Source organism: Euprymna scolopes, chromosome 45 (genome assembly GCF_053919585.1).
Source record: "Euprymna scolopes isolate OS-2025 chromosome 45, ASM5391958v1, whole genome shotgun sequence".
Lineage (NCBI taxonomy): Eukaryota > Metazoa > Mollusca > Cephalopoda > Sepiida > Sepiolidae > Euprymna > Euprymna scolopes.
This window is the reverse complement of record NC_136526.1, coordinates 27,802,788-27,826,611: the sequence shown is the minus strand read 5'-3', so window position 1 is coordinate 27,826,611 and position 23,824 is coordinate 27,802,788. Positions and strand designations below refer to the sequence as shown.

At 37.1% G+C, this 23,824-nt stretch overlaps 1 protein-coding gene across 1 annotated transcript in view; it reads right to left on the bottom strand.

The window, feature by feature from the left end:
• Positions 1-3,263: 3,263 nt before the first annotated feature.
• Positions 3,264-23,824, bottom strand: part of LOC145269304 (uncharacterized) — a 76,185-nt gene continuing 55,624 nt past the window's right edge. Inside the window, exon 2 of the mRNA XM_080125002.1 lies at positions 3,264-5,762. Within this exon, the coding sequence (XP_079981128.1) occupies positions 4,509-5,522 (1,014 nt within the window). The 5' untranslated portion in view covers positions 5,523-5,762 and the 3' untranslated portion in view covers positions 3,264-4,508. The remainder of the gene's footprint in view (positions 5,763-23,824) is intronic.

Genomic DNA, 23,824 nt, shown 5'->3' with positions numbered 1-23,824 from the left:
TGAAAAAAAATTGAATAACTTTTGTGAATTTTTAATTTAAAAAATTTAAGTAACTTTTATGAATTTTCCTTTAAAAAAATTGAGTAACCTTTACAAACTTTGGAGTTAAAAAAAAACCCTGGTGACTTTTAATTTGTGAAAAAAAATTCCGAGTATCTTTTATAACTGTGTTATAACTATCTTGTTGTTGAAAAAAATAAGCAACTCGCATGATTCTTAAAAAATCTTATAATTGTGTTGAAAGAAAAGAGGATTATATAACTGCTATAATCTTGGTGAAAACAAGAGTAATAAGACTTTGCCAACTTTGGACTTTCTGGGAATTTTGACTTTTAAAATTTTTTTGACCTTATTGAACTGACTTTTTTAACTTTTGGAACCGAGAAGGGGAATGGCTCGCGTGACAAGCTGGTATGGAGAAGCCTCATCTATGGGGTCGTTGTGAACTCAAGTTCAGACTATATATATGCTTTCTTTTCTAACAAGGTGCACCAACAATGGAAAGGAGAAACAGCGGATGAAACCCAGCTGGTATTGATTGCGGTGAGAGGGTAATGGAACGAGGATGGTGTAGGCGGATGACTTAGACTGATTCATTTGCACAAAAACCAATGAGTCTAAGGTGGGAGGCAGAATGTGGTATGAACGCCTCTGAGAGCGGTAGAGCTCCCCATTGGTGACCTGTGACAAGAGCCCGTTCACAGGGAGAATCAGAGAGATCTTGGTCATTTACGGCCGTTGAAGTATTGCCATAGATGGTAATGTTGTCAGCATATCTATGAATGATCTTAGGAAGAGAGTTGGATCATTGATGTAGATCTTGAAGAGAGTTGGATCATTGATGTAGATCAGGAAGAGAGTTGGATCATTGATGTAGATCAGGAAGAGAGTTGGATCATTGATGTAGATCAGGAAGAGAGTTGGATCATTGATGTAGATCAGGAAGAGAGTTGGATCCAGTACTATTGAACTCCAGCACCATAAATCGAGATTCTTACCATGGGAAGCCTAATAACGAGGACAAGCATGCTGATATCAACTAGGAAGCAAAGACATCATGTGGTTGCAGCCATGAGTCCATCCAGCGCTGGCACTGGTCTAAATTGTTACAGCCACAAGAGTCACATAGTGAGAGATTGCCACGGTTTCGAATTGGACACTGAGCCCAGGAAACAAGGCACTAACACCAAAAAAACGTAAATGTTGCACTCCAGGGGATTATCATCTACATTGATGGAATACAGTATTCAGCATTAATCGACACAAATAGTAGATGCGAATCGATGTTGATCCTGGAAGACAGAGGAGTTACCATCATTTCCACAAATGAAAGCGACTTTATCAGAATCGACATGCTGGTAGTGCTGGGGTTTGATCTGTCGGGTCAGGGATCAAGGCGATAAAAGCATGGGAGGGGGCATCACTGTTATCAACGTATTATAAATGTGTTGATAAAGAGAACTCCTCAATCTTTACTTACTCTTTCCGGAAGTGAATTACTTCCCTTGAGCCCTCTGTCTTTTTTTTAAAGCAGTTTCTGGCCATGTAAAGACGAGTCTTAGTAAAATAAAGATTTTTCAAGCTTATTTCGACTTTGACTTATCCATCACAGTACACAGAGAGAGAAAAAAATTATGCTACAAAAAGCTCTTGAGATTTGGATAGGTATGTAAAATGCAGTGTCAACTTTTGAAGGGTCATGTACCCTTCCAAGAATGCAACCCGATTTCTGCCTAAGCTAAAGGTTATTATTTCAGAATGGGGGATAAGTTTCACAAATAAATTTAATATAAACTGATCACTCACATTCCAAACAGATATCATTGGAACCACTTTTAACCATTTGAGTTAAATCTTAGATGTTATAATGTTTCCTTTGGGGGTGCTGTTCATACCCATTCTTAGGAGTAGTGGGCTTTTGAGAGGGAGGGAGAGGTTAGGGTTACCACACAGCCTTAGTGTTAGAGGAGGATTTTCTTAAAGCAGCTTGGAAGCTTTTGTCATCCAAACAGATTGAGTGGATGTGTGCAAAGAGGGTTTCATTATTGTTTCGTTTGTTTCTTGCTACCAAGCTATATACTGTTTGATGTTGCATAAAACTTTCTGAATATGAAGTTTTAGTTTAGCACTTTCCAGCAGTTTATGTAATCTGCTCAAAATATGCTGACAGCAACGAAGTGCATTTGGCATGAGTACCTAATTTCCTCCAGCTGAATGGAACGTAAAACTATAGTTTTTTGTTTCAATTACTTCTAAGAGATCCAAGAACCCTTTTCTGGGACCAAAATTTGATTTTCTTACAAAATAAATTTAGATCCAACGATTTTTTTCGAAGGATAGAGTTACTATCTGTACTTCAATACAACTGATCATCCAGAAATTTGGTATCCGTATTTTTTGAGATTTTGTATTCAAAAGATCAGTTGCTGCTGCCACAATTGTTTTTATTTCTTTTTTCAGGAATTGTGTTTTTCATTTCATTCTTGAAAGCCAGATACTTTGTAATTTCTTTTATATTTGTCATTTAAATCAAGAATAAGATCATTTAAGGTTTGTTCAATTTTTTTTTTTTTTTTTACACAGTGATCACCACTTATCAAGGCCCGGAAGCCACTCAGGGATAAGGGTTAGTGCAAGTACATTACGTTAGTGTGGAGATTTGATGAAGTGTTTACTTAAGGGGGCGGTTCATTAGGAATTTGTTAACGTTGGACTTGAACACATCCAAGTTGTAGTCCGGTGGGAAGCAGGCAGACGGAACAGAGTTCCACAGGCGTGCAGTTCTAAGAAAGAAGCTTTGTTCATGGAATCTGCGTTTTGATTTAGGCACAGATATAGAGTGGGGGAAATTTTTCACAGTGGATTCAGCTAGACGGGTGTTTTTCGTGAAAGATTGGCGAGGGGGGACCAGAGATTGGAGTTCAGACGAGCACCTGCCATGGAAATAACGATAGAACAAGGATAGGCTCGCAACGTCTCTTCTGTGGGAGAGAGGTTGCAGGGTAGAGAAAAGGGTATCCCCCACTAAGCCACAAAGTCTATTTTGTACTCTGTCAAGGCAGGATAGGCTGTTTTTAGCAGCTCCTTCCCAGATATGGCAACAGTATTCCATTCTTGGACGTACTTGACTTGTTCCCTACATTCTTTTTAGTTCCATTAGTCTTAAGCAATATAAGGGGATCACTCTTATAGCTAACACTTTATTTCATTATAATTTAAATTTATATCCAAGAGACGTTGTTTCCTTTATAGCTATTTCTGTATTTTGCTACAGCTTCGTCTTACAGAGATTGTTTCCAAGTATTTCTTTAGATTTTTTTATCAAGCCCGTAGCTTTTACCATGACTGGTGTTTATTTCTTCCAGAGATCATATCGTCTTCAAATCATTTTGGGTTTTTTTTCCTACTCGTCTCTATTAAAGTCATAGTCATTTAGAATGTTCGCATCAATAATGAGTGCAGTCCCATATTACAATGTCTGGCTTGATGGCCTTGTCTTTTATGTATCTACCAACCTGTATTTCCTTGTCATACAGCATCCTCACCTTTCCATTTGATCTTATCAGTGATGGTCTATGTTTCCAAATGTCTGACGATCTGTCAAGTTGCATATTTTCACGGATCTTTCTATAGAGGTATTTACAAACTTTGTCATAGGGATTGTTATGGTGATGTCGTAAAAGCCATATTCCAATAGGATTTGACCTCTCAATTATTGAGTAACATAACCTGCACTGGATATCTGTAGGCATTTCTTTTAATCTATTTATGAGTAAAACCTGATCTTGACCAGTTACAATGTCTTTCCTCATCAAAGTCTCCCATTCATGAGCTATTGGGATGAAGCATACTTGTCTATATACTCCTGCTTAAGCTTCTACAGTAACTTCCCAGGTCTCATATGTTGTTTCCATCCTTGTTTTCTGGTATTCCAGTTTGACACTCTCAAAAATTCAGCAAATTTTGTGATTGAAGTTTTCTGAGATAGGTCTTCATGATGACTCCTCACCTTATACCTGCTACATGTTAAATTTATATCTGACAACTCTTTTGAAAAAACATGTTATTCCTTTTAAGAACTGCTATTTGTAATTTGCTGCAGCTTGATTTTCCAAAGATTGTGTCTAACTAAATTATCAGATATTTTTATTAGACCAATTACACCATTACACCCCTACAACAACCGGTATAATGTTTATTTCTTAAACGGGCCATGTTATTTTCAAATCATTCTTCAGGTTTAGATATTTCAATATGTGTTTGCATTCATTATTCTATTAATGCTATAGTGGTGTGAGATGGTGACATCTATGATGAGTCTAGTTCTGTCAAGTTTGGTAAAGATTACAAAATTCAATTTATTACTTTGTTTTTTCCTGCTCCTGTTTGTATAAGCTTTGTTTTTTAGGTCCATAGCTGTACGAATTGCATAGTCATAGTGGATGGTACATGACTTGCGTCCAACTTTTCTTTCTGGTATTCTCAGGACTTGCTGTTGCAATCGATATTCAACTTTTTACAGGTGGACCAGATCCGTTACCAGTATGAGATCGTATGTGCCTTTTTAACTGACTTGTTGTTGTAAATGATGAACCACAAATTTCACAAGAATAAGGTTTTTCTCCAGTGTGAGTTCGTATGTGTTTTTTGAGATCAGATGTTGTTATAAATGATGAACTACACACATCACACGAATAAGGTTTTTCCCCAGTGTGAATTCTCATATGTTTCTTTAAATCAGACGTTGCTGTAAAAGCCGATCCACACGCAATACAAGAATATGGTTTCTCTCCAGTGTGCGTTCGCATGTGTTTTTTTAGATCCGATTTGTTTGTGACAGACAAGTCACACACCTCACAAGAATAAGGTCTCTCTCCGGTATGTGATCGCATATGAATCTTTAAAGTTGATGAACGTGTAAATGATGAAGTACAAACGTCACAAGAATAAGGTTTCTCCCCAGAGTGCGATCGCATGTGTATCTTTAGATTACATGAAATTGTGAAAGATGCGCCACACACTTCACAAGAAAATGGTTTTTCTCCCGTGTGTATTCGCATATGAATCTTTAAATCACCTGATTTTGTAAAGCAACATCCACACACTTCACAACTGTAAGGTTTTTCACCAGTGTGAGTTCGCATATGTTTTTTTAGATCTGATTGATTTGTGACCGAAAAGTCACACACTTCACAAGAATAAGGTTTCTCTCCTGTATGTGATCGCATATGAATCTTTATTGTTGAGGAATTTCGAAAAGATGAACCACAAACATCACAAGAATAAGGTTTTTCATCGGAATGTGATCGCATGTGAATCTTTAAATTTGATGAAGTTGTAAAAGCCGAGTTGCAAAGTTCACATGAATAAGGCCTCTCGCCTGTGTGCGAGCGCATGTGGATCTTTAGATTGTAGTTTTTCTTAAATGATGTGCTGCAAACTAAACAAGAATAAAGTTTATCGATTTGTGAATTCAAATGAGTTTTTTTAAATGATGAGTACTTTTCAATGTGATCATCCATGTTTGATTTTAAATGGAAGTTTGTTGTGAAGGACGACCTATGCACAGCGCAAAAATGAGTTTTCCCTCTAATGTGTCCTTATCTGTTGTGAATTCAAATTGTTTAGGGGGATGAATGATTTTCATCTCTTATTCAATGTTCATTGGTTTTTATTAGTGAAAGTGTTCAAATGCTTATCAATATATATCAAAGGAATAAAATTTGGATTCCAGGTACTTTATTTTTCTCGATTGTTGTTCTCTGTGAATGAATAAGAAATTTTAAATATTAAAATATATTTAAAACAGGCATACACAAATATACTGTCTTTTATATTAAGTATTAGGTATGGCAATATGCAGCACTTTAATATTTTTATGCCAATTTATTTTTATATTACATGAAATTGATTTATGGGAAAATGAGACACTAAATAAGTGATTTATTATGAAAGAAAAAAAATTTAAATCTTAATTAAATCCTATGAAATTAGATATTATTAAGATTGGATCATAATAATTAAATCCTATGAAATTGAATATTATTAAGATTGGATCATAATAATTTTATCCTATGAATCCTATGAATAAGAAAGATTGGATCATAATCCTATGAATCCTATGAAAATTAATATTATTAAGATTGGATATTAATAATTAATTCATATGTAATTGAATATTATAAAGATTGGATCATAATAATTAAATCCTGAAGATTAGATAATAATTAAATCCTATGAAATTAAATATTATAAAGATTAGATCATAATAATTAAATCCTATGAAATTGAATATTATAAAGATTGGATCATAAAATCCTATGACATTGAATATTATAAAGATTAGATCATAATAATTAAATCCTATGAAATTGAATATTATAAAGATTGGATCATAAAATCCTATGACATTGAATATTATAAAGATTAGATCATAATAATTAAATCCTATGAAATTGAATATTATACAGATTAGATCATAATAAATAAATCCTATGAAATTGAATATTATAAAGATTGGATCATAAAATCCTATTAAATTGAATATTATAAAGATTAGATCATAATAATTAAATCCTATGAAATTGAATATTATAAAGATTAGATCATAATAATTAAATCCTATGAAATTGAATATTATAAAGATTGGATCATAAAATCCTATGAAATTGAATATTATAAAGATTAGATCAAAATAATTAAATCCTATGAAATTGAATATTATAAAGATTGGATCATAATAATTAAATCCTATGAAATTGAATATTATAAAGATTGGATCATAAAATCCTTTTAAATTGAATATTATAAAGATTAGATCATAATAATTAAATCCTATGAAATTGAATATTATAAAGATTAGATCATAATAATTAAATCCTATGAAATTGAATATTATAAAGATTGGATCATAAAATCCTATGAAATTGAATATTATAAAGATTAGATCATAATAATTAAATCCTATGAAATTGAATATTATAAAGATTGGATCATAAAATCCTATGAAATTGAATATTATAAAGATTAGATCATAATAATTAAATCCTATCAGATTGAATATTATAAAGATTAGATCATAATAAATAAATCCTATGAGATTGAACATTATAAAGATTAGATCATAATAAATAAATCCTATGACATTGAATATTATAAAGATTAGATCATAATAATTAAATCCTATGAAATTGAATATTATAAAGATTAGATCATAATAAATAAATCCTATCAGATTGAATATTATAAAGATTGGATCATAATAATTAAATCCTATGAAATTGAATATTATAAAGATTGGATCATAAAATCCTATGAAATTGAATATTATAAAGATTAGATCATAATAATTAAATCCTATGAAATTGAATATTATAAAGATTGGATCATAAAATCCTATGAAATTGAATATTATAAAGGTTGGATCATAATAATTAAATCCTATGAAATTGAATATTATAAAGATTGGATCATAATTAAATCATAGGAAATTTAACATTATAAGGATTGGCTATGATATAATTAGATCCTATGAAATTGAATATTATCAATATTAGACCCTATAAATTTGATTAGATGAATTTTTTTTCATAGGCAATTACCACTTATCAAGGCCAAGAGGCCACTCGAGGATAAGGGTTAAAGAGTTTACAGTAGAAATTGGACAATATAGTAATCATTAATAATGGAAATTCGGTAAATTTGTTAAATAGTATGGAACGGTTCATCAAGAACTTGTTTACATTAGACTTGAAGACAACCATATTGTAGTCAGCTGGAAAGCAGGAAAATGGAAGACAATTCCACAGGCGTGCAGTTCTAAGAAAGAAGCTTTGTTCGTGGAATCTGCGTTTAGGTTTAGGCACAGATAAAGAGTGGGGGAAATTAGTGATAGTGTTTTCTGCTAGACGGGTATTTCTTGTGAAAGTCTGGCAAGGGGGGACCGTAGATTGGCGCTCAACCGAGCACTTGCCATGAAAATAACGATAAAGCAGAGACAAACTCGCAACATCTCTTCTATGAGAAAGAGGTTGCAGGGAAGAGAAAAGGACATCCCCTAAAGGCCACGAAGTCTATTTTGAACTCTATCAAGGCAGGATAAGTCCTTTCTAGCAGCTCCTGCCCATATGTGGCAACAGTATTCCATCCTTGGACGTACCTGGCTCTTATATAGATAGAGAATTGCATCAGCAGTGAGATATCTACTGGATCGATAGAAAGATCCCACCATTTTTCCGGCGGCCTTGGCAACGAATTTAATGTATGTGTTCCATTTAAGATCAGGTCTAAAGGTCAAGACCAGAAGCTTGTCAAAACATGAGGCCTCCCTAAGACTAGAGCCATTCATTTCAATTGATGCCAGGTGGTGATCAGAGCGTTGATGATGTAAAGATAAAAGCTTGGTTTTAGATGCATTAAATGTAACAAGCCACCTCTTTCCCCATTGTACCACTTGCTCAAGATCAGAGGAGAGAGAATCAGAGAGAACTTGGTCGTTTACGGTCTTAGATGTGCTACCATAGATAGCAGTGCCATCAGCATAAATGTCTACAAATGATGTAAGGATGTGATTTGGAAGATGTAGGTCAAGAAGAGAGTTGGGCCCAAGAGGGACTCCAGCATTAATACTGAGAGTTTCTGATTTCTGCCCATCAACCACTACTCTTATGGACCTATCAGAGGGAAATGATTTAATAATTGAGAAGACATTTCCAATTATACCGTAGCTAGAGATCTTGTGAAGTAAACCTTTATGCCATACTCTATCAAAACCTTTGATATGTCAAGAGCAATTGCCCATGAAAGGTAGCCTCCATTGAGAGATTCGCTAATCCTATGAAATTTAATATTGTTAAGATTAAGTAAAGTACAATTTATTTTTTCCCAGCACATCATGTAAATAAAGTAAATAAAGAAATTCTTTATCATTTTGAGATGCTCTATTATTTCTAAGTTGGATTTAAATGATTTCTACACAAGTGGGGGCCACATTTTGTTAAGAAACTTGATATAGACTTTCTACAATAGGTTATATTTATGATCAGATTAATTTGATTTATGCAGAGAAACATGATCGTCGCTCAGTTCTCTAAGGTACAATCCTTGCTTCTTTCATTTACAAATGATATTAAAAATAGATAAACGTTGATTACAGTTTAATGATCTTTTCTTTATCTGAACACCTTACACATCCTACTCTAATTCATGATTGTTATTTTGTCATAATGTTTAATTCTATCCAAGTTTGATTTATTTTGGTGCCAAATAACCAAGTGAATAGGATCAACCCTGATGTTACAAATAAGCTCTTCCAGAAATTTGTTAATCGTCTGAATGAAAACCTTTAGAGTGGTAGTGTTTAAACAGTTGTTTAGATTTTATACTTATTACAGACAATAAATTCATGTTCATGTAAAAATTTTACAAATGTTATTTGAGATGATAGTAAAAAAAGCATTTAGTGATTTATTGAAAACCAAAGTTGCCCAAAATGGCTTCTGCTCTTAGTTTATTTACCAGGTGACTTCTAATATTTGCAGTGTGCTTATGTGATGCAATATCTGTCACACATTAATACCAATTATCTGCACTTTATTAAAATAATGCCACCAACTCAGTTACCAAAAGTTTTGCAGAGATTGTAAACCAGTCAAAATGTGTTGTTCATGTTATTTGTAAGGTCTACAGTGATTGTGTTATTTGTAAGGTCTACAATGATTGTGTTATTTGTAAGGTTTACAATGATTGTGTTATTTGTAAGGTCTACAATGATTGTGTTATTTGTAAGGTCTACAATGATTGTGTTATTTGTAAGGTCTACAATGATTGTGTTATTTGTAAGGTCTACAATGATTGTGTTATTTGTAAGGTCTACAATGATTGTGTTATTTGTAAGGTCTACAATGATTGTGTTATTTGTAAGGTCTACAGTGATTGTGTTATTTGTAAGGTCTACAATGATTGTGTTATTTGTAAGGTCTACAGTGATTGTATTATTTGAAAGGTATACAATGATTGTGTTATTTGAAAGGTCTACAATGATTGTGTTATTTGTAAGGTCTACAGTGATTGTGTTATTTGTAAGGTCTACAATGATTGTGTTATTTGTAAGGTCTACAATGATTGTGTTATTTGTAAGGTCTACAATGATTGTGTTATTTGTAAGGTCTACAATGATTGTGTTATTTGTAAGGTCTACAATGATTGCGTTATTTGTAAGGTCTACAATGATTGTGTTATTTGTAAGGTCTACAATGATTATGTTATTTGTAAGGTCTACAATGATTGTGTTATTTGTGAGGTCTACAATGATTGTGCTATTTGTAAGGTCTACAGTGATTGTGTGATTTGTAAGGTCTACAGTGATTGTGTTATTTGTAAGGTCTACAGTGATTGTGTTATTTGTAAGGTCTACAGAGATTGTGTTATTTGTAAGGTCTACAATGATTGTGGTATTTGTAAGGTCTACAGTGATTGTGTTATTTGTAAGGTCAACAGAGATTGTGTTATTTGTAAGGTCTACAATGATTGTGGTATTTGTAAGATCTACAATGATTGTGGTATTTGTAAGGTCTACAGTGATTGTGGTATTTGTAAGGTCTACAATGATAGTGTTATTTGTAAGGACTACAGTGATTGTGGTATTTGTAAGGTCTACAGTGATTGTGGTATTTGTAAGGTCTACAGTGATTGTGGTATTTGTAAGGTCTACAATGATTGTGTTATTTGTAAGGTCTACAATGATTGTGTTATTTGTAAGGTCTACAGTGATTGTGTTATTTGTAAGGTCTAAAGTGATTGTGGTATTGTCAGGTCTACAGTATATTGTGTTATGTGTAAGGTCTACAGTGATTGTGTTATTTGTAAGGTCTACAGTGATTGTGTTATTTGTAAGGTCTACAGTGATTGTGTTATTTGTAAGGTCTACAGTGATTGTGGTATTTGTAAGGTCTACAGTGATTGTGGTATATGTAAGGTCTACAGTGATTGTGGTATTTGTAAGGTCTACAGTGATTGTGGTATTTGTAAGGTCTAAAGTGATTGTGTTATTTGTAAGGTCTACAATGATTGTGCTATTTGTACGGTCTACAGTGATTGTGTTATTTGTAAGGTCTACATTGATTGTGTTATTTGTAAGGTCTACAGTGATTGTGTTATTTGTAAGGTTTACAGTGATTGTGTTATTTGTAAGGTCTACAATGATTGTCTTATTTGTAAGGTCTACAGTGATTGTGTTATTTGTAAGGTCTACAGTATATTGTATTATTTGTAAGGTCTACAATGATTGTGTTATTTGTAAGGTCAACAGTGATTGTGTTATTTGTAAGGTCTACAATGATTGTGTTATTTGTAAGGTTTACAATGATTGTGTTATTTGTAAGGTCTACAATGATTGTGTTATTTGTAAGGTCTACCATGATTGTGTTATTTGTAAGGTCTACAGTGATTGTGTTATTTGAAAGGTATACAATGATTGTGTTATTTGTAAGGTCTACAATGATTGTGCTATTTGTAAGGTCTACAGTGATTGTGTGATTTGTAAGGTCTACAATGATTGTGTTATTTGTAAGGTTTACAGTGATTGTGTTATTTGTAAGGTCTACATTGATTGTGTTATTTGTAAGGTCTACAGTGATTGTGTTATTTGTAAGGTCTACAGTCATTGTGTTATTTGTAAGGTCTACAGTGATTGTGTTATTTGTAAGGTCTACAGTGATTGTGTTATTTGTACGGTCTACAATGATTGTGTTATTGGTAAGGTCTACAGTGATTGTGTTATTTGTAAGGTCTACAGTGATTGTGTTATTTGTAAGGTCTACAATGATTGTGTTATTTGTAAGGTCTACAGTGATTGTGTTATTTGTAAGGTCTAAAGCATATTGTGTTACTTGTAAGGTCTAAAATGATTGTGTTATTTGTAAGGTCTACAGTGATTGTGTTTTTTGTAAGGTGTGCGATGATTGTGTTATTTGTAAGGTCTACAATGATTGTGTTATTTGTAAGGTATACAGTGATTGTGGTATTTGTAAGGTTTACAGTGATTGTGTTATTTGTAAGGTCTACAAGGATTGTCTTATTTGTAAGGTCTACAGTAATTGTGTTATTTGTAAGGTCTACAATGATTGTCTTATTTGTAAGGTCTACAATGATTGTGTTATTTGTAAGGTCTACAGTGATTGTGTTATTTGTAAGGTCTACAATGAGTGTGGTATTTGTAAGGTTTACAATGATTGTGTTATTTGTAAGGTCTTCAATGATTGTGTTATTTGTAAGGTCTACCATGATTGTGTTATTTGTAAGGTCTACAGTGATTGTGTTATTTGTAAGGTCTACAATGATTGTGTTATTTGTAACGTCTACAGTGATTGTGTTATTTGTAAGGTCTAAAGTGATTGTGTTTTTTGTAAGGTGTGCACTGATTGTGTTATTTGAAAGGTCTGCACTGATTGTGTTATTTGTAAGGTCTGCACTGATTGTGTTATTTGTAAGGTCTACAGTGATTGTGTTATTTGTAAGGTCTACAATGATTGTGCTATTTGTACGTTCTACAGTGATTGTGTTATTTGTAAGGTCTACATTGATTGTGTTATTTGTAAGGCCTACAGTGATTGTGTTATTTATAAGGTTTACAGTGATTGTGTTATTTGTAAGGTCTACAATGATTGTCTTATTTGTAAGGTCTACAGTGATTGTGTTATTTGTAAGGTCTACAGTATATTGTATTATTTGTAAGGTCTACAATGATTTTGTTATTTGTAAGGTCAACAGTGATTGTGTTATTTGTAAGGTCTACAACGAGGGTGGTATTTGTAAGGTTTACAATGATTGTGTTATTTGTAAGGTATACAATGATTGTGTTATTTGTAAGGTCTACCATGATTGTGGTATTTGTAAAGTCTACAGTGATTGTGTTATTTGAAAGGTATACATGATTGTGTTATTTGTAAGGTCTACAATGATTGTGTTATTTGTAAGGTCTACAGTGATTGTGTGATTTGTAAGGTCTACAATGATTGTGTTATTTGTAAGGTCTACAGTGATTGTGTTATTTGAAAGGTATACAATGATTGTGTTATTTGTAAGGTCTACAATGATTGTGCTATTTGTAAGGTCTACAGTGATTGTGTGATTTGTAAGGTCTACAATGATTGTGTTATTTGTAAGGTTTACAGTGATTGTGTTATTTGTAAGGTCTACAGTGATTGTGTTATTTGTAAGGTCTACAGTGATTGTGTTATTTGTAAGGTCTACAGTGATTGTGTTATTTGTAAGGTCTACAGTGATTGTGTTATTTGTAAGGTCTACAGTGATTGTGTTATTTGTAAGGTCTACAGTGATTGTGTTATTTGTAAGGTCTACAGTGATTGAGTTATTTGTAAGGTCTACAGTGATTGTGTTATTTGTAAGGTCTACAGTGATTGTGTAATTTGTACGGTCTACAATGATTGTGTTATTGGTAAGGTCTACAGTGATTGTGTTATTTGTAAGGTCTGCAGTGATTGTGTTATTTGTACGGTCTACAATGATTGTGTTATTTATAAGGTCTACAGTGATTGTGTTACTTGTAAGGTCTAAAGCATATTGTGTTACTTGTAAGGTCTACAATGATTGTGTTATTTGTAAGGTCTACAGTGATTGTGTTTTTTGTAAGGTGTGCAATGATTGTGTTATTTGTAAGGTCTACAATGATTGTGTTATTTGTAAGGTCTACAGTGATTGTGTTATTTGTAAGGTTTACAGTGATTGTGTTATTTGTAAGGTCTACAAGGATTGTCTTATTTGTAAGGTCTACAGTAATTCTGTTATTTGTAAGGTCTACAATGATTGTCTTTTTTGTTAAGGTCTACAATGATTGTGTTATTTGTAAGGTCTACAATGAGTGTGGTATTTGTAAGGTCTACAATGATTGTGTTATTTGTAAGGTCTTCAATGATTGTGTTATTTGTAAGGTCTACCATGATTGTGTTATTTGTAAGGTCTACAGTGATTTTGTTATTTGTAAGGTCTACAATGATTGTGTTATTTGTAAGGTCTACAGTGATTGTGTTATTTGTAAGGTCTACAGTATATTGTGTTACTTGTAAGGCCTACAATGATTGTGTTATTTGTAAGGTGTACAGTGATTGTGCTGTTTGTAAGGTCTACAATGATTGTGTTATTTGTAAGGTCTACAGTGATTGTGTTATTTGTAAGGTCTACAGTGATTGTGTTAGTTGTAAGTTCTACAGTGATTGTGTTATTTGTAAGGTCTACAGTGATTGTGTCATTTGTAAGGTCTACAGTGATTGTGTTATTTGTGAGGTCTACAGTGATGGTGTTATTTGTAAGGTCTAAAGTGATTGTGTTTTTTGTAAGGTGTGCAATGATTGTGTTATTTGAAAGGTCTGCACTGATTGTGTTATTTGTAAGGTCTGCACTGATTGTGTTATTTGTAAGGTCTACAGTGATTGTGTTATTTGTAAGGTCTACAATGATTGTGCTATTTGTACGGTCTACAGTGATTGTGTTATTTGTAAGGTCTAAATTGATTGTGTTATTTGTAAGGCCTACAGTGATTGTGTTATTTGTAAGGTCTACAGTATATTGTATTATTTGTAAGGTCTACAATGATTGTGTTATTTGTAAGGTCAACAGTGATTGTGTTATTTGTAAGGTCTACAATGAGGGTGATATTTGTAAGGTTTACAATGATTGTGTTATTTGTAAGGTCTACAATGATTGTGTTATTTGTAAGGTCTACCATGATTGTGTTATTTGTAAAGTCTACAGTGATTGTGTTATTTGAAAGGTATACAATGATTGTGTTATTTGTAAGGTCTACAATGATTGTGTTATTTGTAAGGTCTACAGTGATTGTGTGATTTGTAAGGTCTACAATGATTGTGTTATTTGTAAGGTCTACAGTGATTGTGTTATTTGAAAGGTATACAATGATTGTGTTATTTGTAAGGTCTACAATGATTGTGCTATTTGTAAGGTCTACAGTGATTGTGTGATTTGTAAGGTCTACAGTGATTGTGTTATTTGTAAGGTCTACAGTGATTGTGTTATTTGTAAGGTCTACAGTGATTGTGTTATTTGTAAGGTCTACAGTGATTGTGTTATTTGTAAGGTCTACAGTGATTGTGTTATTTGTAAGGTCTACAGTGATTGTGTTATTTGTAAGGTCTACAGTGATTGAGTTATTTGTAAGGTCTACAGTGATTGTGTTATTTGTAAGGTCTACAGTGATTGTGTAATTTGTACGGTCTACAATGATTGTGTTATTGGTAAGGTCTACAGTGATTGTGTTATTTGTAAGGTCTGCAGTGATTGTGTTATTTGTACGGTCTACAATGATTGTGTTATTTATAAGGTCTACAGTGATTGTGTTACTTGTAAGGTCTAAAGCATATTGTGTTACTTGTAAGGTCTACAATGATTGTGTTATTTGTAAGGTCTACAGTGATTGTGTTTTTTGTAAGGTGTGCAATGATTGTGTTATTTGTAAGGTCTACAATGATTGTGTTATTTGTAAGGTCTACAGTGATTGTGTTATTTGTAAGGTTTACAGTGATTGTGTTATTTGTAAGGTCTACAAGGATTGTCTTATTTGTAAGGTCTACAGTAATTCTGTTATTTGTAAGGTCTACAATGATTGTCTTTTTTGTAAGGTCTACAATGATTGTGTTATTTGTAAGGTCTACAATGAGTGTGGTATTTGTAAGGTCTACAATGATTGTGTTATTTGTAAGGTCTTCAATGATTGTGTTATTTGTAAGGTCTACCATGATTGTGTTATTTGTAAGGTCTACAGTGATTTTGTTATTTGTAAGGTCTACAATGATTGTGTTATTTGTAAGGTCTACAGTGATTGTGTTATTTGTAAGGTCTACAGTATATTGTGTTACTTGTAAGGCCTACAATGATTGTGTTATTTGTAAGGTCTACAGTGATTGTGCTGTTTGTAAGGTCTACAATGATTGTGTTATTTGTAAGGTCTACAGTGATTGTGTTATTTGTAAGGTCTACAGTGATTGTGTTAGTTGTAAGTTCTACAGTGATTGTGTTATTTGTAAGGTCTACAGTGATTGTGTCATTTGTAAGGTCTACAGTGATTGTGTTATTTGTGAGGTCTACAGTGATGGTGTTATTTGTAAGGTCTAAAGTGATTGTGTTTTTTGTAAGGTGTGCAATGATTGTGTTATTTGAAAGGTCTGCACTGATTGTGTTATTTGTAAGGTCTGCACTGATTGTGTTATTTGTAAGGTCTACAGTGATTGTGTTATTTGTAAGGTCTACAATGATTGTGCTATTTGTACGGTCTACAGTGATTGTGTTATTTGTAAGGTCTAAATTGATTGTGTTATTTGTAAGGCCTACAGTGATTGTGTTATTTGTAAGGTCTACAGTATATTGTATTATTTGTAAGGTCTACAATGATTGTGTTATTTGTAAGGTCAACAGTGATTGTGTTATTTGTAAGGTCTACAATGAGGGTGATATTTGTAAGGTTTACAATGATTGTGTTATTTGTAAGGTCTACAATGATTGTGTTATTTGTAAGGTCTACCATGATTGTGTTATTTGTAAAGTCTACAGTGATTGTGTTATTTGAAAGGTATACAATGATTGTGTTATTTGTAAGGTCTACAATGATTGTGTTATTTGTAAGGTCTACAGTGATTGTGTGATTTGTAAGGTCTACAATGATTGTGTTATTTGTAAGGTCTACAGTGATTGTGTTATTTGAAAGGTATACAATGATTGTGTTATTTGTAAGGTCTACAATGATTGTGCTATTTGTAAGGTCTACAGTGATTGTGTGATTTGTAAGGTCTACAATGATTGTGTTATTTGTAAGGTTTACAGTGATTGTGTTATTTGTAAGGTCTACAGTGATTGTGTTATTTGTAAGGTCTACAGTGATTGTGTTATTTTTAAGGTCTACAGTGATTGTGTTATTTGTAAGGTCTACAGTGATTGTGTTATTTGTAAGGTCTACAGTGATTGTGTTATTTGTAAGGTCTACAGTGATTGTGTTAGTTGTTAGTTCTACAGTGATTGTGTTATTTGTAAGGTCTACAGTGATTGTGTCATTTGTAAGGTCTACAGTGATTGTGTTATTTGTGAGGTCTACAGTGATTGTGTTATTTGTAAGGTCTAAAGTGATTGTGTTTTTTGTAAGGTGTGCAATGATTGTGTTATTTGAAAGGTCTGCACTGATTGTGTTATTTGTAAGGTCTGCACTGATTGTGTTATTTGTAAGGTCTACAGTGATTGTGTTATTTGTAAGGTCTACAATGATTGTGCTATTTGTACGGTCTACAGTGATTGTGTTATTTGTAAGGTCTAAATTGATTGTGTTATTTGTAAGGCCTACAGTGATTGTGTTATTTGTAAGGTTTACAGTGATTGTGTTATTTGTAAGGTCTACAATGATTGTCTTATTTGTAAGGTCTACAGTGATTGTGTTATTTGTAAGGTCTACAGTATATTGTATTATTTGTAAGGTCTACAATGATTGTGTTATTTGTAAGGTCAACAGTGATTGTGTTATTTGTAAGGTCTACAATGAGGGTGGTATTTGTAAGGTTTACAATGATTGTGTTATTTGTAAGGTCTACAATGATTGTGTTATTTGTAAGGTCTACCATGATTGTGTTATTTGTAAAGTCTACAGTGATTGTGTTATTTGAAAGGTATACAATGATTGTGTTATTTGTAAGGTCTACAATGATTGTGTTATTTGTAAGGTCTACAGTGATTGTGTGATTTGTAAGGTCTACAATGATTGTGTTATTTGTAATGTCTACAGTGATTGTGTTATTTTAAAGGTATACAATGATTGTGTTATTTGTAAGGTCTACAATGATTGTGCTATTTGTAAGGTCTACAGTGATTGTGTGATTTGTAAGGTCTACAATGATTGTGTTATTTGTAAGGTTTACAGTGATTGTGTTATTTGTAAGGTCTACAGTGATTGTGTTATTTGTAAGGTCTACAGTGATTGTGTTATTTGTAAGGTCTACAGTGATTGTGTTATATGTAAGGTCTACAGTGATTGTGTTATTTGTAAGGTCTACAGTGATTGTGTTATTTGTACGGTCCACAATGATTGTGTTATTGGTAAGGTCTACAGTGATTGTGTTATTTGTAAGGTCTACAGTGATTGTGTTATTTGTAAGGTCTAAAGTGATTGTGTTTTTTGTAAGGTGTGCAATGATTGTGTTATTTGAAAGGTCTGCACTGATTGTGTTATTTGTAAGGTCTGCACTGATTGTGTTATTTGTAAGGTCTACAGTGATTGTGTTATTTGTAAGGTCTACAATGATTGTGCTATTTGTACGGTCTACAGTGATTGTGTTATTTGTAAGGTCTAAATTGATTGTGTTATTTGTAAGGCCTACAGTGATTGTGTTATTTGTAAGGTTTACAGTGATTGTGTTATTTGTAAGGTCTACAATGATTGTCTTATTTGTAAGGTCTACAGTGATTGTGTTATTTGTAAGGTCTACAGTATATTGTATTATTTGTAAGGTCTACAATGATTGTGTTATTTGTAAGGTCAACAGTGATTGTGTTATTTGTAAGGTCTACAATGAGGGTGGTATTTGTAAGGTTTACAATGATTGTGTTATTTGTAAGGTCTACAATGATTGTGTTATTTGTAAGGTCTACCATGATTGTGTTATTTGTAAAGTCTACAGTGATTGTGTTATTTGAAAGGTATACAATGATTGTGTTATTTGTAAGGTCTACAATGATTGTGTTATTTGTAAGGTCTACAGTGATTGTGTGATTTGTAAGGTCTACAATGATTGTGTTATTTGTAAGGTCTACAGTGATTGTGTTATTTTAAAGGTATACAATGATTGTGTTATTTGTAAGGTCTACAATGATTGTGCTATTTGTAAGGTCTACAGTGATTGTGTGATTTGTAGGGTCTACAATGATTGTGTTATTTGTAAGGTTTACAGTGATTGTGTTATTTGTAAGGTCTACAGTGATTGTGTTATTTGTAAGGTCTACAGTGATTGTGTTATTTGTAAGGTCTACAGTGATTGTGTTATTTGTAAGGTCTACAGTGATTGTGTTATTTGTAAGGTCTACAGTGATTGTGTTATTTGTACGGTCCACAATGATTGTGTTATTGGTAAGGTCTACAGTGATTGTGTTATTTGTAAGGTCTACAATGATTGTGTTATTTGTAAGGTCTACAGTGATTGTGTTACTTGTAAGGTCTAAAGCATATTGTGTTACTTGTAAGGTCTACAATGATTGTGTTAGTTGTAAGAGTATCTTGTGTAGGAGACGGTGAGACTCGTCGTGGGCGACGAAGCGTTTCACTGAAGAACCACAGCAACACACAGCAAACCAACAAACAATCACAGCCACGGCGCGAAGGCAACTTACAAAGCTCAGCTGACTGCACGAATAGACACGGAACCCAACGGTCACTGTACTGATCGCCACGAACGTCAGAACCCGACTGCCTCGCACCTCCAATGGACCGATTTTTATTACTCATGATGGCCTAGCTAATTTGCATCCCCGCGAGATCTCGCGCGATCCTGCGAGATTCCGTCTCTAATAAAAGCAGGCAGGCGCCATCTTGAAACTCTTTCTTCCGCTGCCCCGACCACAGGATCAGCCACCACCCCACACGCCAGGCACACACGGACCCTCTTGCGCCGAGGGCTACGGTTAGTCTCACACTCCCCCCTGGTCTCCAGATCACATACGTGACACGGCGGACGTGGCCGTTTGATTCGAGCACTCCTGCGGAGGGGTATTGCCGGGACTTCCTCATCGGAGCTCTCAGAAGTGGCATCGGAAGCATCAGCATTAGAGCTCGCAGTTGAGTCATCAGGTCCATGGGGCACAGGTTGGATCCATCGCTCATCGTCGGATGACTCGCTCCTTCCACTGCTCGCAGTTGAGTCACCAGGTTCGTGGGGCACGGGTTGGATCCATCGCTCATCGTCGGATGACTCGCTACTTCCACTGCTTGCCGATTGGTCAGCGCTTAGAGCGGGCCGGACATCCCTTACGTGGCGCGGAGTACCATCGACTAGTATGGCCTGTTCACTGATGACGCCGGTGACCCGCCCCCTCCAAAAGCTGCTGGTGCACCGGCCGCCGGGTGGCTTCACCCAGACGGTGTCTCCCACTTGGTACGTCCCCTGGGGTTCTCGTTGGTCGGGTAGACACACTTCAACGTCCTTGACGCGCACGTGGTAGTGATGAATCGCATCAGCAGGCGCACTGCCGCCAGTCACGGTGTCCTTAGGCGTTGTGTTGTATCTGTAAACCGCCTCCGCGATCGTACACTTCTTCCTGGCCGCGATCCTCTTCACGGTTCGGTGGCATCGCTCCGCTATGCCATTGCCGCTCGGCACATACGCGCATCGGTGTCGAAGGCGGATCCCCCAGTTGTCCATAAAATGCCTAAATTCCCTGCTGCAGAACGCCGTGTCGTTATCTGTGAGGATCTCCTCAGGCGGCCCCCTTTCGTAGAATATGGATTCCAATTCGTGGATGACACTGGTGGAATCCTGCCTTGCCAATTGGCGCCAAATCGCGAACCTCGTTGGCCCGCAGTCTATCAGCGTGAGGAAGTGTTGGCTGCCGTAGTGGGTTATATCCATACCCAACCGACTCCAAGTCGCGTCCATTCCCAGATGTCCTTTCCGCCATCTGGCTGGGGCGGGGTCGATGGACTGGCACGTTTGGCACTCCCTGACCACTGCTCTTACTGCGCTTTTTGGTATTGATGGTCTAGCCAACTTCACAAAGTAGTAGGTCCGTTGCACTCCGGGGTGCCCACTGTCGTGATGTATCTTCCTGATTTCGTCCTCCTCGACGGAGGCAGCACACAGAGGCAATGGCTTAGCTTCTTTCTTCATAGCCTCATACCATCTCCGTGGTACCCGAGTGAGCTTGTCGGCGAGGTTGTAGTCCGAGGCGACGAGCACTACGTCTACGGACAGGTTGTACTCCGTCACCAGTTTTTTCACAGTCTCGAGCCTCCGTCTTATCAGCATTTCGCTGGCTGCCTTGGTGCGTGCCCTGGCCTTGCTCGTGAGTGTGTCCGACACCCAGTGGTGCACGCAAAGTGAGTCGGTGTGCACACGCAGTTTCTTCACTTCCCATTGAAGTGCCAGGTTAATGCCCTTTATTACAGCGTCGAGTTCTGCCAGGTTGATATGGGCAGCATCATTCGCCGGTCGCAGCCAGCAGGCATCCTCAACTACGGCCCCATCTTTCTCCAAAACTACACCGATCGCTAGAGAACTTGCGTCCACCCACACGCTCAGTTTGTCTCCCTGCACGCACCAGTCCCCTGTGGCGGGGTCATTCTTTTTCACACTAGCGACGGTCTCCTTTAACATTCGAACCAATAGTTCGTCGGTTATCTCATCGTCCCAGCCTTTGCTGACCGCATTTGCCCTCCTTTTTATGACGCCTGTCGCTGCACGAACCCATCCGCATACTGGAAGGTGCCCCACACGTTTCGCGCACAGGGAGAACACGGCACGTCTTGTGTAAACGTCGGGTACGTCGGGAACTGCGGTTCCACGCCTCCACCTCAGGATCCCTCGCTCCTCTTGAACGCTCAAGCCCAATACGCGGGCACCATCCTCAAGCCGCTCAGAGTCCTTGCAGTTTAGACCAAACTCGGCAAGTTTGGATCTTACGCGCGAAGAGGACACGATATCTTCGTTCACGTATATATCGTCAATATACGCCGATGTTCCCTTTCTGATCCATTCTTCTTGTGACAACACGGCATTGACGATAGCCTTCATTATCTGGGGTGCTACGTTTAGCCCAAATCCGAGTCGCGTAAGACAGTATCTCTTCCCGGAAAACATCACTGTCTGGAAAGGCCACATCGCCTCGCCGATCCGGACCTGCAAATATGCTTTTCTCAAGTCCAGTAGGGACACATTGGACCCCTGCCGGCGCCACTCTCGAAGCTTGCTGGCACAGACGTCGGCGTCCGCTGTGAACGCATCAACGTGCGCATTCAACTCACGGTAGTCCATTACCGGCCTCACCTTTAACTTGTTAGGTTGGGCAACTGCCATCAGCGGTATCAGGCCCTTGGGGGGTCCAAGTTTGTCGTAGGGGTATGGAATCAGCCAACCGTTCTTAATCCATTCACGGAGCTCGCTTTCGTATGCAGGCCTTATCTGGTCGGGCATACGGTACTCTGCCACTTTGTTTTGTAGTTTGGCCGGTTCCTTGTCTTCTGACCACCTCCAAGTGGCGGTCCACGCCTTCTGTTGGTCGTCGAATTCCGCACTGAAGTCCGGCTGGTCGACTCTTAGTGCTGCGCACACCGGGGGCCTATCCTGAAACTCTACAACGCCAGCGCGCGTTATGCGCACGCCGCCCAGGGCCTTGATGGCATCGTAGCCTAGCAACAGGTCGAAACTCAGCGGTTTTTCGCGTGTCACCAGCGCTTCGACGTTGGCTGAGTTCCCAGTTCTTGTGCGAATGTGTACCACACCCACGCCGCAACACATTCGTATTTTTCCAGTGATGGTAGTTATCCTGACGTTCTTCATTTTCCACGCCCGACAGAAGTCCGCACACACTATGGTGCGGGAGCAACCGGAATCAAGGAGGGCTGAACATAACGTGTCATTAACTCGGACCTGAATGACAGGGAGCGCCTTGTTTATTTTCTGTTCGGGGAAGAGGTCGGCACTGGCACCTTGTCCCCGTCCCCGTTTCCCGCACAGTCTCGGGCCATGTGCCCAGTCTTGTTACAGCGGTAGCAGCGAACAGCCGTCGACCGCCTTCTACAATTTCTTGCCATGTGGCCCCGCCCGTTGCATCTGTAGCAGATGACATCACCTTGCGGGCTGGGTCCCTGAGACGGTCCTTCGCCACTTGGTGGGGCCTGTGCGACAGCGACTACCGTTTCCTGCACCGTCGAGTCGTCCTTCATTATTGTCCTGGCTCTGTCCACTAGGTCACTCAGCGGTAGTGAGGACATGGTAGAGGTTGCTCGCAGGAGCTGCTTTGCTCCAGCGGGGAGTCCTGACAGGAATTTGTAGGCTAGGGCCCTCTCGGGAAGACCGCCGAACAACACCGTCAGCTTCTTAAGTTCGGCGAGATACACATCCACAGTTTCGCCCAAGCGTATAGACCTCGTCTCAAACTGCTCCCATGCAGTGGCGGGGTCAGTGGCGAAAGCCCTGTACAACGCCGCCTTGATACTCGAGTAGTCACACTTCTCCTCAGCGCTGAGTTGCTGATATACAGCGAAGGCCCCGCCGGTCAGCCGCAGAGGAATCACGCGCTCGACATTTTTCACGCCGGACAACTGACAATGTAACTCGACCTTCTCAACCCAGCTGAGTACCGGGTCGGATCCGTCGAATTCCGGTATCAATTTTAGATCGAACCTATCCGCCATTGAAGAAAAGAAAACCAAGTTCGGAGTGGGGAGGCCGAAATAGCTTGTAAGAGTATCTTGTGTAGGAGACGGTGAGACTCGTCGTGGGCGACGAAGCGTTTCACTGAAGAACCACAGCAACACACAGCAAACCAACAAACAATCACAGCCACGGCGCGAAGGCAACTTACAAAGCTCAGCTGACTGCACGAATAGACACGGAACCCAACGGTCACTGTACTGATCGCCACGAACGTCAGAACCCGACTGCCTCGCACCTCCAATGGACCGATTTTTATTACTCATGATGGCCTAGCTAATTTGCATCCCCGCGAGATCTCGCGCGATCCTGCGAGATTCCGTCTCTAATAAAAGCAGGCAGGCGCCATCTTGAAACTCTTTCTTCCGCTGCCCCGACCACAGGATCAGCCA